The sequence below is a fragment of the Fundulus heteroclitus genome, unplaced genomic scaffold (assembly GCF_011125445.2).
Source record: "Fundulus heteroclitus isolate FHET01 unplaced genomic scaffold, MU-UCD_Fhet_4.1 scaffold_668, whole genome shotgun sequence".
NCBI classification, from domain to species: domain Eukaryota; kingdom Metazoa; phylum Chordata; class Actinopteri; order Cyprinodontiformes; family Fundulidae; genus Fundulus; species Fundulus heteroclitus.
In genome coordinates, this window is record NW_023397108.1 from 38,921 (window position 1) to 56,188 (window position 17,268).

Consider the following 17,268-nt stretch of genomic DNA (forward strand, 5'->3'; position numbering starts at 1 on the left):
TTTAAAAAGTTAGATTTTAAATTAGGAGATCTGTAAACATTTAGGAACATAGTTCGTACCGGGCTCTTTACCTGGAGAGCCAGGTATTCAAAAGAGTCAAATTTTCCTAAAAACACCTTTTTACACTTTAGTGAATCATTAAACAAAGTTGCCACTCCTCCACCTTTCCTTTGCTGTCTGCTCTCACAAAGAAAATTATAGTTTGGAGGAGTCTACTCTATCAGAGTAGCTGCTTCATTAAATTCAATTCAATTCAATTCAATTCAATTTTATTTATATAGCGCCAAATCATGAAACATGTCATCTCAAGGCACTTTACAAAGTCAAGTTCAATCATATTATACAGATTGGGTCAGATTATACAGATTGGTCAAAAATTTCCTATATAAGGAAACCAGTTGATTGCATCAAAGTCCCGACAAGCAGCATTCACTCCTGGGGAACCGTAGAGCCACAGGAAGAGTCATCTGCATTGTACATGGCTTTGCTGCAATCCCTCATACTGAGCAAGCATGAAGCGACAGTGGGAAGAAAAACCACCCATTAACGGGAAAAAAAACCTCCGGCAGAACCGGGCTCAGTATGAACGGTCATCTGCCTCGACCGACTGGGGTTACAGAAGACAGAACAGAGACACAACAAGAGAAACAAAAAAGCACAGAAGCACACATTGATCTAGTAATCTGTTCTACATTAGATGGTAGTAGCAGGTGAGCCGTCTTCTCTGGATGATGTCACAGTTAACAGAACGCCAGACCAGGTGTACCTACTATGAAGAGAAAAGAGAGAGAACAGAAAGTTAAAGCAGAAATGACAACACATAATGCATAATTGAAGAACAGTAGAACTCAATATAGTGAGAAAATTAGATCCTGATATACTCCAGTAACCTAAGCCTATAGCAGTAAAACTATAAAGGTAGCTGAGAGTAACATGAGTCACTAGTTATAATTTTTGTCAAAAAGAAAAGTTTTAAGCCTAGTCTTAAAAGTAGACAGGGTGTCTGCCTCACGGACCAAAACTGGGAGTTGGTTCCACAGGAGAGGAGCCTGATAGCTAAAGGATCTGCCTCCCATTCTACTTTTAGAGACTCTAGGAACCACCAGCAGACCTGCAGTCTGAGAGCGAAGTGCTCTGTTAGGAACATACGGGGTAATCAGAGCTCTGATATATGATGGAGCTTGATTATTAAGGGCTTTATACGTTAGAAGAAGAATTTTAAATTCTATTCTTGATTTAACAGGAAGCCAATGAAGGGAAGCTAAAATTGGAGAAATATGATCCCTCTTGTTGATTTTCATCAGAACTCTTGCTGCAGCATTTTGGATCAGCTGAAGGCTTTGAACTGCATTTTGTGGACTTCCTGATAGTAAAGAATTACAATAGTCCAGCCTTGAAGTAACAAATGCATGGACCAGTTTTTCAGCATCACTCCTGGACAGAATGTTTCTAATTTTGGCGATATTCCGGAGGTGAAAAAAGGAAACTCTGGAAACCTGTTTAATATGTGATTTAAATGACATGTCTTGGTCAAAAATAACACCAAGATTTTTTACTTTATTACCAGAGGCCAGGTTAATGCCACCCAGATTAAGTGATTGGTTAAGAAGTTTATTTTTTGAGGACTCTGGCCCAAAGATTAAAACTTCGGTCTTGTCAGAATTTAGATGCAAATTCATGTAACCATGTTTCTGTTAAAAACATACCATCAAGATTATTGATGGTATCCAGTCCTTATCTAACACAACTCCTCTCTGTGTCCTTGGATAAGGAAACAGAGTAGTAAATCTGTAACCATGTGAGCTTCTTTCACAAGGGGAAATAATGCAGGTGCATCCAGACCAGATATGATCAGAGTTACATATGTCAATAAAACACCATCCACAACCTCTCATCTACCTATGTGACAAACAGTCCACTCCCACAAGAACTGAGTATATAAAAAGGCATATCCACCTCCTGGTCCGTACAGATCACCTTGGTCCAGTTGATGCAGGTAAGAAGAATCTGTTGGTTAAACAGGCAACTTTTTACAGAAGCTGTGGTTTTACCTGAGGTTTGTGTTGCTTCTTGGTTGTTTCCCTGTCAGGATCGTTCTGCCCTCTAGGAAAAGATGTCGGTGGTTTACGAAGTGACCGTGTACACTGGAGATGTCGCTCATGCCAGCACTTTCCACAATGTCTACATCACCCTGGTGGGCACAGATGGTCAGAGCGAATCCGTGGAGCTCACAAGCTGGTTTCCATTCTTCTACAAAGGAAGTGTAAGGCACAAGTCTAAGTTGTGAACATTAGGTTTGCATAATTCTATGAACTTAATCATTTTGAGTAGACTTAACATACTCACAGTAAGCGCTTTTTTGGAACTCAGCCTTTAGAATTCATCTGCTTACAGGGAGCAATGATGTGTATCTCAAGTTACTTTTCATAGTACCTTATTAGGTTTTCATGTTGTTATCCGTGCAGTCGCAGGACACTGGGACTCTATCTGTGTAACGCACAGCATCAGATCACAATGTTCACCTTTTTAGAAAAGCCTGTCTTCTCTGATGTTGAATACATCCCATCAATTGTAACAGCTACTTCGCTCATGGTTTTGTTTGGCCACATCTACCAGCAAAAAAAATCTGCCAAGAGGTTAAAGTGATCTGCACAAGTCTCCTCCTCTTTCAAATACTTCATTTTTATGTAACAATTCACAGCGCTTATTTAAAAAAAGGTTGATGAGAATTTAATTCTGTTCACTTGAAGTTTTTAATAAAACTGAATGTTACATTTTACAGTGTAAGAACTCTTACAAAAAGGTGCAGCCTTCCCCCGCGTTAAATCAAGGAATGTGGAGCATCTTGTAAATTTATACTTACTAATCGGTTTCACAAAAAGCGGAAATACTAAATCTATTTTGCACATCAGCATCAAATCATCTTGCGACACCCCAGGGGTCCTGACCTCCACTTTGGGAACCCCTGCATTTTATTGATACAAAGCTGCAATGATAAATAAAGATTATATATTAGATTATTATATTAAAAATCTTGGTAAATTTCATGCTGATTTGGGATCTGAGATTTCCTTGTTGTTTCAGGTTGCAAAGTTCGAGGTGAAATGCTACAAGCCACTCGGTGAGCTTTCAGTGATCATCCTTAGGAAAGAGCACCACATCCTCTTCCCAAACAGCCCATGGTTTGTTGCTAAAGTAGAGGTGAAATCTCCGATGGGAGATATCTACCCCTTCCCCATCTACAAATGGATCACTGACTGCGAGGAGCACTACTTCAGAGAAGGATCCGGTTTGTCCATCTTAAACACATTTACTAAGCAGAGAAAGAATAGACTGAGAGGAAGCTAGAGCACGTTTCCAACAGACTGAAATGAATCAGATTCTGTTCAACTTCTTATGTTGTATACCTTTTTAGCTGTGCTTCTTAGTCAAGAAAAACATCACATCGGCAAACTATGCTGGACAAAAGATATCGTTGAACAACAGAGACTCTATAAGTGAGTATAAGTAAAACCGTCCATCCACCCATTCATTGTTTATACCTGCTACCAATGCATGGTCCCGGGTTGGTAGGGTGGGTTTTCTGCTTTGCTAACATCTCTTCTGTGTCTCTTAGCTGGGCTCAGTATAAACCTGGATTACCACAAAACATGGAAGCAGAGACCTGTAGTGCATTGCCTCTTGATGTGCGTTTCTTCTTCACAAAGAAAATAGAGATGGCCTACACTGCAGTTAAAGCGTAAGAATTACTCTTCCTGTTTTTACTTCCCATGTAAAATGACTTTTGCACGATGAATTTACTGTTTATTTTCTATTACTTAGACTTGCGGAGCTGAAATTGGTAGAATTGGCTGAGTGCAAGGAGAAGTGGACAAACATTGAAGATATTCAACGTCTGTACAGCTGCCACCGCACTGAAATATCTGGTACGGGCACGCCCGCCGACAGGGGGGGACAAACGGGTCAGTTGTCCTGGGCCCAGGACAGAGGGGGGGCAAAACTGACACTGACAAATGGTCAGAGTGTCAGTCAGCGCGCGTGTCACTGCGGCAGCTTCACCAGTCTCCCAGTCGTCACGGCACATTGCCTCCCCTCTCGTACATGACTCAGTGGCGGCAGCCAATCAGCACGCAGGCTCAGCCTGGCCCGCCCACTCAGCTCCTCACAAACTCAACACACAAACAACCGCATGGTGCGCTGCTGCTCAGAGACTCAGACAGAGAGAGACACCACAGCAGCGAAAAAACATGAACAGGGGAAGTAGCACCGTTTGGCTTTATTTTCATACCGTAAATGAAATCAAGCTGTATGTTTTGTAAAAAGCCGGTTAAATTCAGTGGAAACACAACAATTTTATATAAGCACGTGAAAAACCATGAGCAAGAAAACATCGAGCCACAGAAACGGAGAGAGGAGACGAAACATCTCTGATTGCCCCGACAGACCCACAGACAGATGTCACTGACTAAGGCGTTTCAGTCCTCCAGAGAACATCCAGGTAGATCAGAGTGGTCATCTTCAGCAGCAGTTCATGTTAACTTTTAAAGTAGATATTATCTATCATATGTTACTGGAGCCCACACAGAAAATGTAATTAAGACCTTGAAAGAACCCAGTACATATATCCTATTAAAAAGTGTTATTTAAGATAAGTTAACATTAGCTAATCGTTTATTCATCCCACGACAGGGAAATAATTAGGATTAAAGCAATAAGCAGGTGAAATATCCAGTATAAAATACACAGATTTCCAGGGCATGAAGTATACAGTTAGGTTGACTTTGTTTTGGTGTGTGTGTGTGTGTGTGTGGTGGTGGCAGATGAAGGGGTGGGGGGGGGGGGGGGGGGGGGGGGGGGCAAAAAGACTGCGTTGTCCCGGGCCCTGGCAAAGCTGTCAGCTGGCCTGGGTACGGGATTATCACTAATAAAAAAACCTCAGATTTAACACTGCTCGTATGATTGCTCCCATTCTCAGCTGATCTCTTAATGGCCTGTTAGATGCCAGAAAGCATCGCCTTGCTTGGATGTTGGTGCTGAATCTATCCAATCCAATCCAACTTTATTTGTAAACCACATTAAATGACTAAAGGGATCAAAATGCTGTAAAAAAATACATAAAAAAGATTTGAAACGTTTAAATGCTACAGTAAAGAAACAAAAATAAAACACATAAATGGGATGTAATTAAAATGCATTAGCAGCCATGCAATAAAAGCTTAATAATTTAAGCAGAAGCTAACATCAACTTCTCACATGGTGTCAAAGGCAAAGAAATTAGTTTTAGGAAGAGATTTAAAATCAGTGAAACACCAGACAGTGATGTAGACAGCAGTGGAGGATATTTGCTGAGATCGTCAATGTTTTCCAGATTATGTCCATGACCACTGGAAGGAGGATTCCTTCTTTGGCTACCAGTTCCTGAATGGAGTAAACCCCATGATCCGCCGCTGTCGAGCTCTGCCTCAAAACTTTCCTGTCACTGATGAGATGGTCTTCAAGGGCAGTAAACAGCGTCTGAAAGATGAGATGAAGGTGATCATCAGACATCATATGGCAATTCCTGAATATTTAAACATCCCAGTAACATTGACTTCCTCCTGATATTTTCATACAGAAAGGCAACATCTTCCTGTGTGACTACAAGATCCTGGATGGAGTGAAAGCAAACATCATAAATGGGAAGCAGCAGTACCTGGTGGCTCCTCTTGTTCTGCTGCACAAAACTCCTGATGACCAACTGATGCCGATTGCAATCCAGGTGAGATCGGCAGTTAATGGCAGCGTCCTCCGATAGTCTCTCCTGATATTTTGGACATCCCCCAACAGGGTAGCACCAAGTCTTCTGTAGGTGGGTTAAAACATTCAGAGGGAGAGATTTCAGGCAAGCCCAACTTCTCTGGATGGTTCCTGGTCCCTTTAATTTGGATGCTATCTACGGGATTTGGGTCTGGAGACCGCAATGGCCATTGAAGAAGCTTGATTTAGTTTCTCCTCAACCATTTCTTTTAGCCTCCTGCTGAAAGACCCAATGAAACCCAATGTTATTTTCTGGCAAAGGCCACCTGATTTTGACTTTAAATGTTCTGGTTTCTGAAACTCTAAACTGGTCCCCAGGAAGAGAAACAGGCCCAAAACATCTCAGCGGAGTGACAGGCTTTTCTACAGCTCTTGATGAAACTTCCATCCGTCTCAGTTATTTCTAGTTAATCTCCCAGCAGAGCTGAGCACTTTGGGGTGTAGGACAGAAAAGGATTTTTCTAGCATCATTGCTAAACAACCAACTGGCCTGTAGATAACTTGACACTTGAGGGCTGAAGAACCCCAGGATTTTGTCTTTGCTGCAGTTCTCCATCAGCAAGTCTCAGAGATGGTTTTACCTCTCTCATCATCTTCCTCCCTTGGTATACTGGAAGTTAAACTTGGGTTCTGGTCCAACCTGGTCTGTTTCTGTTTCATTTTTGCGCTGACTAGACAAGAAGATCAACATTTTGAGCTGCACTGATTTCATTGTTAGGGGCAGTAAGCTTTGCAACTGTAATGCTTTAAAGGGAAGGGAAGCACAAGGAACAGATACACATCAAAGATGCCCTCCAAACCTGTGGGTACCCTAACTGGGCTTTTGTCAAATCAGCAAGAAAATCCAAAAGACCCACTGCAGAACATAATGGTGAGAAGAATAAACAAAAAAACATTGTCATCCCATATGTTGCTGAAGTCTCTGAAAAACTCAAGAGGATTTTCTTCAAACACAAAATCCCAGTACATTTCAAACCAAACAGGACCCTCAGACAGAGGCTGGTGCATCCCAAGGACAAAACCCCCAAACCTAAGATGAGCGGAGTGATGTATGCAGTTCAGTCAGTGAGGAATGTTCTGATCTTTATATTGGAGAAACCAAACAACCTCTCCACAGACGCATGGCTCAACACAGGAGAGCTACCTCCTCAGGACAAGACTCTGCTGTCCACCTACACCTTAAGGAAGAAGGACACTCTTTTGAGGACCAAAATGTTCACATTTTGGACAAAGAAGACAGATGGTTTGAAAGGGGTGTGAAGGAAGCCATCTACGTTAAGAGAGAAAAAACAACCTTAAACAGAGGAGGAGGCCTTAGGTTCCAACTCTTAAAAACTTACAATACAGTTATCGGATTAATTCCGGCCAACCATCACCTTAACTCTCACCCTCATTCGGGTGATCATAACATTGTTCCTTTAAGCCATGCCAATAACAACCCTAACAACTCCTCGTTACAGAGGAGTGGACCAGTTTCGGTTCAATCTGCTGGCTTAATGGCTTTAAGACAGCCCATTACTAAGGGGTGGACCTGTTTCGGTTGAATTTGCATGTTATCTAAGCCATTACAAGGCCTTTGTTTGGCAGCAGTATAAAGCTTGGTACTGCACATTACTCCAGACTTTTTGAATTGAGAAAGCTTCCTGGAGAGGAAGCGAAACGTCTTCAACTACGGAAAACAAGTCCAGTTGCTTTGTTTTTTACTTTTTTTGGGAATAATGCTTTAAAGACACAATAATTTCTTTACTGGGGACAGTAGTCGCTGCTGGATCCATGTATTTAAATTAAAGGGCAGACTTTCTAACATTTTCAGTGAGAGATTCTTCGGCTGCGATAAAACAGCTTTTAACTGGGCATTATTACCAGAGGAGGGGGAAAGCCACTGTGGAAGCGCTGTATTTCTGGTAACTGAGGTCAGATGTAAAGTTTTCTTTGAATGGGGCTCCTGTGTCTAGACCGCAGTTTGATGGATTTCTAGCTATATCTGTCTGGCTCTTTGCTCTCTTCAACACTAGTTCATCGTGCTTTTAACACACATCTTCTGCACCATCATCAATTAGTCTGGCTCATTTCCTGTTCTACTCCTGCAGCTCAAGCAGACTCCGGCAGAGGACAATCCCATCTTCCTTCCTACTGACTCGGAGTGGGACTGGTTGTTGGCCAAGACGTTTGTGAGGAATGCTGATTTTAACCTGCATCAACTAAGTTCTCACCTGCTGCGCACCCACCTGCTTGCTGAGGTGTTCACAGTGGCTCTGCTGCGCCACCTGCCCATGATGCACCCTCTCTACAAGGTACCTGAAGCTCAATGGTTACATTTATACCTGTGCTATCCCCATTACTTCTAAATCATGTTTAAGTTCTAACTTTGAACCATTAAGACCTCTGTCAGGCTTTCTTTACACAGGATTTAAAGATAAATTCAGTAAACATGATGTGTTGCTAAATAGTGAGCTGCTACGTTACTAACAGGACATCGGTTTCAGCTTCTCATGCCTCACACTCGCTACACTCTGATGATCAACTTTTTGGCACGAAAGCTCCTCATATCTGATACAGGCGTTTTCACCAGGGTATGTAAAGGAAGAGAAAACACAGAATCAGGAACCATGTCCACTTTTTCCTCATCAGCTTACACCACTCTCACTGTCTCCTCCCTAGTTTGCATCCTCTGGTGGAGAAGGTATGCTCACCATCCTGAGGAAGGCGCTGTCCTCTGTGACGTACAGATCCCTCTGTTTACCAGACGACATCTCTGACCGTGGGATGAAAGATGTGCCCAACTTCTACTACAGAGATGATGGACTGGAACTGTGGAACATCATCTACAGGTTCTACAGACTGATTGCTTTTAACCATGTGGTAGAAAACATCCAGGTTAGGGTTATGCTCTCTATTGGGGAGTGATGACCTAGTTGTTAGAGAGCAGGCACTTGTGTCCCGGAGAGGTTTTGGGTTGGATCCCACAGACTGGGTCCTTGGAAAACACTGAAGAACTTCACTGCAATGTGTGTTGCAATGACCATTATTATTATGACTGTTTATTATTATTATTATTATTATTATTACATCCCTAAGTAATATTATTTTGTTAAAAATTCAATTCAATTCAATTTTATTTATATAGCACCAAATCATGAAACATGTCATCTCAAGGCACTTTACAAAGTCAAGTTCAATCATATTATACAGATTGGTCAAAAATGTCCTATATAAGGGAACCAGTTGATTGCATCAAAGTCCCGACAAGCAGCATTCACTCCTGGGGAAGCGTAGAGCCACAGGGAGAGTCGTCTGCATTGTACATGGCTTTGCTGCAATCCCTCATACTGAGCAAGCATGAAGCGACAGTGGGAAGAAAAACTCCCCATTAACGGGAAGGAAAACCTCCGGCAGAACCGGGCTCAGTATGAACGGTCATCTGCCTCGACCGACTGGGGGTTACAGAAGACAGAACAGAGACACAACTAGAGAGACAAAAAAGCACAGAAGCAAACATTGATCTAGTAATCTGTTCTACATTAGATGGCAGTAGCGGGTGAGCCGTCTTCTCTGGATGATGTCACAATTAACAAAACGCCAGACCAGGTGTACCTACTATGAAGATAAAAGAGAGAGAACAGAAAGTTAAAGCAGAAATGACAACACATAATGCATAATTGAAGAACAGTAGAACTCTATGTAGTGAGAAAATTAGATCCTGATGTCCTCCAGTAGCCTAAGCCTATAGCAGTAAAACTATAAAGGTAGCTCAGAGTAACATGAGCCACTCTAGTTATAAGCTTTGTCACAAAGGAAAGTTTTAAGATTAGTCTTAAAAGTAGACGGGGTGTCTGCCTCACGGACCAAAACTGGGAGTTGGTTCCACAGGAGAGGAGCCTGATAGCTAAAGGATCTGCCTCCCATTCTACTTTTAGCGACTCTAGGAACCACCAGAAGACCTGCAGTCTGAGAGCAAAGTGCTCTGTTAGGAACATACGGGGTAATCAGAGCTCTGATATATGATGGAGCTTGATTATTAAGGGCTTTATACGTTAGAAGAAGAATTTTAAATTCTATTCTTGATTTAACAGGAAGCCAATGAAGGGAAGCTAAAATGGGAGAAAAATTATCCCGCTTGTTTATTTTCATCAGAACTCTTGCTGCAGCATTTTGGATCAGCTGAAGGCTTTGAACTGCATTTTGTGGACTTCCTGATAGTAAAGAATTACAATAGTCCAGCCTTGAAGTAACAAATGCATGGACTAGTTTTTCAGCATCACTCCTGGACAGAATGTTTCTAATTTTGGCGATTTTCCGGAGGTGAAAAAAGGAAACTCTGGAAACCTGTTTAATATGGGATTTAAATGACATGTCTTGGTCAAAAATAACACCAAGATGTTTTACTCTATTACCAAAGGCCAAGTTAATGCCACCCAGATTAAGTGATTGATTAAGAAGTTTATTTTTTGAGGACTCTGGCCCAAAGATTACAACTTCGGTCTTGTCAGAATTTAGATGCAGGAAATTTAAAGTCATCCAGATTTTGATGTCGTCAAGACATGACTGCAGTCGAAGTAACTGATTGGATTCATCAGGATGAATCCAATAAAATTACCTATATGCTCCCCTTAAAACTCTAGGACAGATTTCTGGGCCATACCAAACATGTTCATTACATTTTCTGCACAAAATCATTCTCTCCTCCCCAGTTTAGACTATTTTGAGCTCAGTTTAGAATGTGCTGTTTTTAATGTATGCAAATAACCTGCAGCTGGCCACGCACCTAACTCAATGTTTTCACTCAGACTTTATACACCACAAAATGGCCGCCAGTAGATGCACAACAGTACAGGAATTCATCTGAGTCAGACCCAGAAGCAGAGCCTCCTTCAGAAGCAGCAAAGATCAGCCCTGTCAGAACAAAATTGATTAATTCAGACAGACCATAATATCTCAGCACAGTTCCCTGTTGGTCATGACAAGCTCGCGCTCTGCTCTTTTATTTATCATTTAAAGACGGCCGGCACTCTGCCCTCTTTCAACAGCCCCATAGCAACCATAAAGGCTGTTGTTGTGCACCACATGCTAACTTAGCCTGTCTACTCACCTACCGTAATAACACTCTACACAGGACATTTTTTAATCATTCTTCAAACACTAAAATGGGGGACACAGAAAATGGGAAACAGAGACCTTTCCTGAAAATCAGGAATGTCTGCCAGGGTATCCTTAGGCTATCAGTGGGCTAATGTTAGCGTTAGCTTGTGCTAAATGGCTAATTGTGTTCTTGCTGAACAGCAACGTAAAACTGTACAGCGGGATCCATTGTACAGCGCACCGGGAAAACCAGCCAAAGTTGCTCCTCTTCTAAAATTGGAGGAGGTACACTTGGGTTGCTAGTTGAGGGATAGCATCTGCAGCAATTGTGACGTAAGAATTGTGAGGTTTTTGAAACGGTGTGTTTTATAGAAACCAACTAAATATTGACAGAGACCCAGTTGGAAGTAAAGCAATATGCAAAGATGAATTTTCATAATAGGCCACCTGTAAGCAATAACAGATACATCCATGGGGTTGAGCCATGCTCAGGGGTTTTGGACTCCGGTTCCATCTGTCAGGCTGCTCTTTGGACAGATCACCAGAAAACTGGCACACAGAACCTCAACAGACTTTGAACCCAGGACTTATAGAGCACCATCCTCAGGTCCGATCAAGTCCATTAGATTTTCTTTAGCTGAATATGTTATAGAAGAAAGTTGTTCTGTGCAGGTTAGTAAACAGTACTGTGGTTGAGGGAGTTTCAGTCGACTGCAAACGGTTCTTTCTTCCCTTTCAATACTTTTTCTGATTAATTCCCAGGTAGAGAGGAAATTAAAAGTGCTGCTCTTGCTTTTCTGTATAACATCAGCCAGGCTTTTAACTGCCATGTAGATTGACTGTAAACTGCAACATGACTGAATCCTGAATCTTCCTTAAGGTTTGTGGAGGGAACACTCAGCTGCTACTACAAGGATGATAAGATGGTCCAGCATGACCAGGCTCTGCAGGAGTGGATCTATGCAATATATTCAAACGGATTCACTTGTGAGAAAAAGACAGGTGGGCAGATGTTTTATTACCAGCTAGAAAGGTCCACATTCTGTCAAATAGTGAACATTTTCACCTGAAGGACTTTAAATACTTTTTCTCATTTTCAGATATTCCAATGCAATTGAACACTGTGAATGAGCTGCTGAAGTTTGTCACCATGGTGATCTTCACCTGCTCTGCACAGCACTCTGCTGTGAACGCTGGACAGGTAAGCTGCTCTAACGTAGATGTATGAAGAGGGCTTGGGTTCAAGGAGGACAATGGTCCAAGCCCTTAGGAGTGCATGTAGTCAAAAAGCTCCCTGGTGTCTAAGTTAGCACGCCTCTCCAGTTTTCACAGAGTGCTGGGACCGGGGCTCCTAGTTTAAAGAGACCATCCAAATATGGATATTACTCTAGCTGTTCAAACGGAGTACTATGGAAGCTTTGGCCATTGCTTAATATAATTTTCTCAGCAGACAAAGGTGGACTCCATTAGGGATGCCCCTTGGCCCCAGTCCAGTTTATGGTGATCTTGAGATGTAGTCTTGGGTTCTGGTTTGGCTCTTCTTAGACTAAGGCCATGCTCTGTACTAGAAAAAGGTGAACTCCTCCTTGTGGTTCTGGAGTCTGGCACTGGCGGAAGTGGAGGACTAAACGAAACCTGGAGATCCAAGGCAAAAACCAGAAATAGCTTAATGGACAATATATGCCTTCTGGTCCAGAAACACATTAGGATCCTTTAGAATGAGATGGTGAGGGATGTGTGGGTATCCCTCTGGGAAACTTGATGGGGTATACAGTCTTTAATGTCGGAGCACTTTTCATACAATGTGAGGGAAACAGATATTTTCATGAGATCAAAACAGGCCAAGGAAACAAATAAGAACTAAAAATAAAACCAGAGCTGAATAAGGAGAAGTGTGCTTAGAGAAAACGGGAAAGAGAGAAATGCGCAGATCACAGCGTGACGAGGACTCTTGTGGTTGCTTTGGCAGTTTCAATGTTGATTGATATTGAATTGTGTGGGGGAATTACAGCCCACCTTGGGATTGAGGACGTTTCTGCAGTCAGCTGTGGTCCTTTAATTTCTCCACATCAATGTCCGGAAGAGTTTGTTGCTCAGCACATCGGAAGAGGGGGGAAGAGTGATGCCTCCGGCATCTCAGCTCTTTACTCTTTTGGCCGGTCTGGACGGTCCCACTGCTATCATCCTAAAACAGGAGATGGCAGCAAGACGCAACATTTGCAATAAAACCGTTTGAGCTAGAAATAAGACATTTTAGCAGGTTTTCTAGTAGTGGATATTAATTATGTGTGGTCTGTTTTCTATGAATCCAGCATAGAGAAACATTAACAGTGTTCAGTTATTGACTGCAAATCACATCATTATCGTAGCATTCAACAGTAATATGGGATGTTTTGTTGAGCTCATGCACCCCTAAGCTACTGTTGAGGAAAATAAATATCTTAGTTGTATTGATACAGAAGAACTGAGAATGCATGGTTTTTGTCTGTGTCTTCTTTTCAGGGTAAAGTAACATGCATCTCAGTTTTATAGCTGTTAGGTCATTTGGCTTGACCCCTTACCGGGAAGAACAGCCTCTTTGTTTGAGATACAGCCCACAGACTCCTCCCTCCCGAACTCAGCGGAGGAGGGCAGACAGTGTATTAAAAGGATGTCTTTGCAAAACTTAGATCAGACAAAAGCTGCAATACCTGGGAGAAGGACGTAGGTAACTATGGTGTGTAACTCTTGTCTCCGTTGGGAATTCCTAATGAATTAATTACAACGTTTACCTCTGATCATTGAGTCCTCATTTATTGTCAAATTTTAAACAGGAGTAAAAATGGGCCTTCAGAGCTAAGCAGGATTAGGCCAGTACTTCAAAATGAACACTACACACATCCTTTCTTTCATTGATGCCCTGGAAAATCCACCGATCAATAGATTGTAAAATATTAGCTGGGATCATTTTTCCTGCTAACAACTGATTTTCCGCAGTACGACTTCATCGGCTGGATGCCCAACACCCCAGTCTCCCTGGAGCGTCCTCCACCTTCCAGAAAGGGAGAAGCTACTGAGGCCACAATGTTGGACACCTTTCCCTCTATTGACGTTACAGTACATGGGATGGCAACAGTCTGGCTGCTCAGCAAGCAGTCCTCAGATTCAGTAAGTGACCATGGCTTTGTTAACTGCTCACAACTCTGCTCTAAAGTCTCTGAGTATTGAGCCCCTATCTACACTATCACGTAAAAGCACACATTTTTCTTCTGTGTTTGAAACCAGCATCTATGCTGCTTGGGGGGTTGATGTCAGAAACACTGATTCTAGGAGGCGGTGATGACATTGACACAATAACAAGGAGAAGATCCTGAGTGCAACTAATGCAGCATTAGGCTAAAGAGAAGAGCTTTTACTCTGAGTCTGATCAGTCTTTAATGTCTTCTTCTCATGTTGGGAGTTCAGGGGAGACAGATGACGAAAAACGGCTCCTCTCTTGCTTTCCAGCATATTAATTAAAACACATGAAGTTCAGTTTGTTGTCCTTCCCTGTTTCCATACATCTAATTCACATATTTAACATCAAACACAGTTTAGGGCCCATTAATGTTCATTAATTCTAACCTGGCCAGTCAGATTGACAATGTGTAGCACTCTAGTTGTGCACAATCAATCTGGGACTGCTCCATTTTAATCAATTTGGGGAAAGGAGAGAATTTCAGTAGAACATTCTAAGCTTATTGGAAGAAGCAGCACCTAGTGCCCACTTACCAAAGGTTGGTTTTAGCCAATCACGGTATCAAATTAAATTGTGAGCAGCAAGCATCATGAGGAACCCCAAAAGGGTAAGCTAGTCAAGGCACTTCTTGGTGTTCTTCTATTTAAGAACAATCATGGATTCTTACAAATCATATGTGATAGCAGCAGCTACACATGCGTCCTCCTGCGCTGCCATGTTTATTATGGGTCGGCTCGGGGCTCAGCCGCTCTTGCTTTCATTCGGCCTGAACCGTTTTTGGCTCGGACACAAACGGTTGAAGCAGGAGCGGTACAAGATGGATTCTTGTGTGTTTGTGAACGCACAAATACCACAAGAATTCATCTTGCAGGCAAGGATACAATAATACAGCAGCTATTAGCATCTCTCACCATCATCTTAACATTTTAAAGCAGCATTTTGAAGCCTTGACTTTTAGAAATAACCAATTTATCCGAGGAACGTAAATAATGATTGAAACAGTGATGGAAACCAGACTGACTGTGCCTCTGATGTCAACAGGAGTTTCTTGGTAACTACCCAGAGCAGCGTTTCACCGACAAGGTTCCCCTGGAGAAAATAAAGACCTTCAAAGAGCAGCTTAAAAAGCTACATCTGCAAATCCAAGAGAGAAACAAACATCTAGAGCTACCTTACACATATCTGGACCCGAAGGTTGTGGAGAACAGTGTGAGCCTTTAAGCGTTGCTTCCTTCCAGGTTTCTTCCTGAATGAGAAAGCCTGGTTAAGGCTAGGCTGTGGTTCTTAGGGGGTGGAGGGAAACTATTGCTTCATATCTTAGATCCTGAGCTTATATCTTAAAAAATGTCTATGACTTTTGTTTGAAATAAAATCCAATTGTTTCTGAATCTGTACCTGAGTTCTTTGAAGCTTTTGCAATGAAATAAAAACCAATAAAAATTATTCTTGGTGCTAGAATTATTTCTCCTCTGCTGGGGGTTTAAATGGTGATTGGGATTATGACTCCATGGAGAAAAACCCCATTAGTGAGATGTGAAAGAAAACTTTAATGTGGGGCTGAATGGCCTAAAACTTAACTTCACCTTCATTATGAAATCTACAAAGAGACTGCAAAGTAGTTGTAGCGCCCCCTTGCCTACATTACTGGCAAAACATCCGAAAACCTATGACTCAACTAAATATGGGGCGCCCTGAGTTCCTATCATTAAAAGGTGATAAAACTGCAGTCGTTATTATCGGATTTGTTATGAGTACCCTAGTAAATATTCTGTAGAAATATATACACCTGTTTTAACCCTGTAAGAATATCACAATAAAATAATGAACTGCAAGAGAAAATGTCTTTTTACTTTTTACTAAAAATAAGGGTTAAATGAAATTACAGAATTTAAATAAATGCAGAACACACTCCGCTGTGTTTCTCAATGAATCAAAATGCTCACTCAACAGAGTGATGTCAAAGCTCAAATAAATTCACAGTGCTCCTAAAGCACTGCACATTTGAAATTAATGTATCTAAACACAAATACCCTTAAAACTGAAAAAATACCCTTTAGTGCTTCCAATTCAAACACTCAGTGTCCATCAGTCACGTTCAATGACATGAGCAAACATTCAATTCAAATACAATAACAAAATCATCATTAAATGTCAGAGCTATGCCGGCTTTCAATATAAATAAACCCCAGGCACAATATTTGTTAAGGTCACCCAGTCATCTCCCCATTTTGCTTCGAATCCGATCAAACTGGGCTACTTTTTTTTAGTGCTTCGTTTGTGCAGGTTTGTGCCGTTAAAATTATCGTTTGTGCTGCTTTGGTTTCGAATATATTATGAATTTTAATTTCAGCCGATGACGTCATCCCAGCCCGCCGCTTCAAAATAAAGCGCTACGGTAAATCATGTTATTACCAACAAAAAAAACAACCCCGTAAGTCTTTTTAATATATTTCTACTGATAAATCAGTAACATTACTATGAAGTTGTGTCATTTACCGAGCCCTCGTACAGCATTCTTATTAAATTATTTATATATTCCTGCTTATTGGCAAAGACCTCTTGGGAAACTTGTTTTTTTAGTTTCCACTGTTATAAGTATGCTTATTTTATACGGTGGCTTGGTTGCCACATGAAAAGAAAAGTGATTATCCAACAACAGCAAGCCATGAAGTCGACACATGAAGGCAGTTTCACCACGAGTCCCATCTCATGGATCTCAGCTTCCTGACTGAGGGGAGAGGCTGGAATAGTCTCTGTGCAGGATGGCTGGCGTCCTTAATGATGTTCTTCACTTGTGTAAGAAGATGTGGTCAGATCTACCGTTTGGTCTCAACACTTTTCTCAAAAAAGCAGTTATCCGTCCGTCCGTCCGTTGTCTTCCGCTTATCCGGGGTCGGGTCGCGGGGGTAGCAGCTTCAGTAGGGAGGCCCAGACGTCCCTCTCCCCAGCCACTTGGGCCAGCTCCTCAGGAGGAATCCCAAGGCGTTCCCAGCAGAGAGACATAGTCCCTCCAGCGTGTCCTGGGTCTTCCCCTGGGCCTCCTCCCGGTGGGACGTGCCCGGAACACCTCACCAGGGAGGCGTCCAGGAGGCATCCTGACCAGATGCCCGAGCCACCTCAACTGGCTCCTCTCGACGTGGAGGAGCAGCGGCTCTACTCTGAGTCCTCCCCGGATG

The 17,268-nt window shown here is 42.1% G+C and overlaps 1 protein-coding gene and 1 long non-coding RNA gene across 2 annotated transcripts; one reads left to right on the forward strand and one right to left on the reverse strand.

Moving 5' to 3' along the window:
* The first annotated feature begins 1,976 nt into the window (after positions 1–1,976).
* On the forward strand, positions 1,977–15,535 carry LOC105918859 (hydroperoxide isomerase ALOXE3). The gene is made up of 15 exons (XM_036133723.1): positions 1,977–1,996; positions 2,090–2,263; positions 3,085–3,289; positions 3,416–3,497; positions 3,617–3,739; positions 3,823–3,926; positions 5,369–5,532; positions 5,615–5,758; positions 7,887–8,090; positions 8,283–8,369; positions 8,458–8,627; positions 11,756–11,877; positions 11,976–12,076; positions 13,852–14,022; positions 15,134–15,535. Exons 2-15 carry the CDS (start codon positions 2,114–2,116, stop codon positions 15,311–15,313), a joined length of 2,007 nt encoding a protein of 668 aa, XP_035989616.1. The 5' UTR covers positions 1,977–1,996; positions 2,090–2,113; the 3' UTR covers positions 15,314–15,535.
* Positions 5,441–13,050, reverse strand: LOC110367054. Its single transcript, XR_002427190.2, has 3 exons — positions 12,892–13,050; positions 5,693–5,842; positions 5,441–5,514 (listed from the first exon to the last, which is right to left on the reverse strand). It is a non-coding gene; the product is annotated as an uncharacterized LOC110367054 (long non-coding RNA).
* Positions 15,536–17,268: the final 1,733 nt, after the last annotated feature.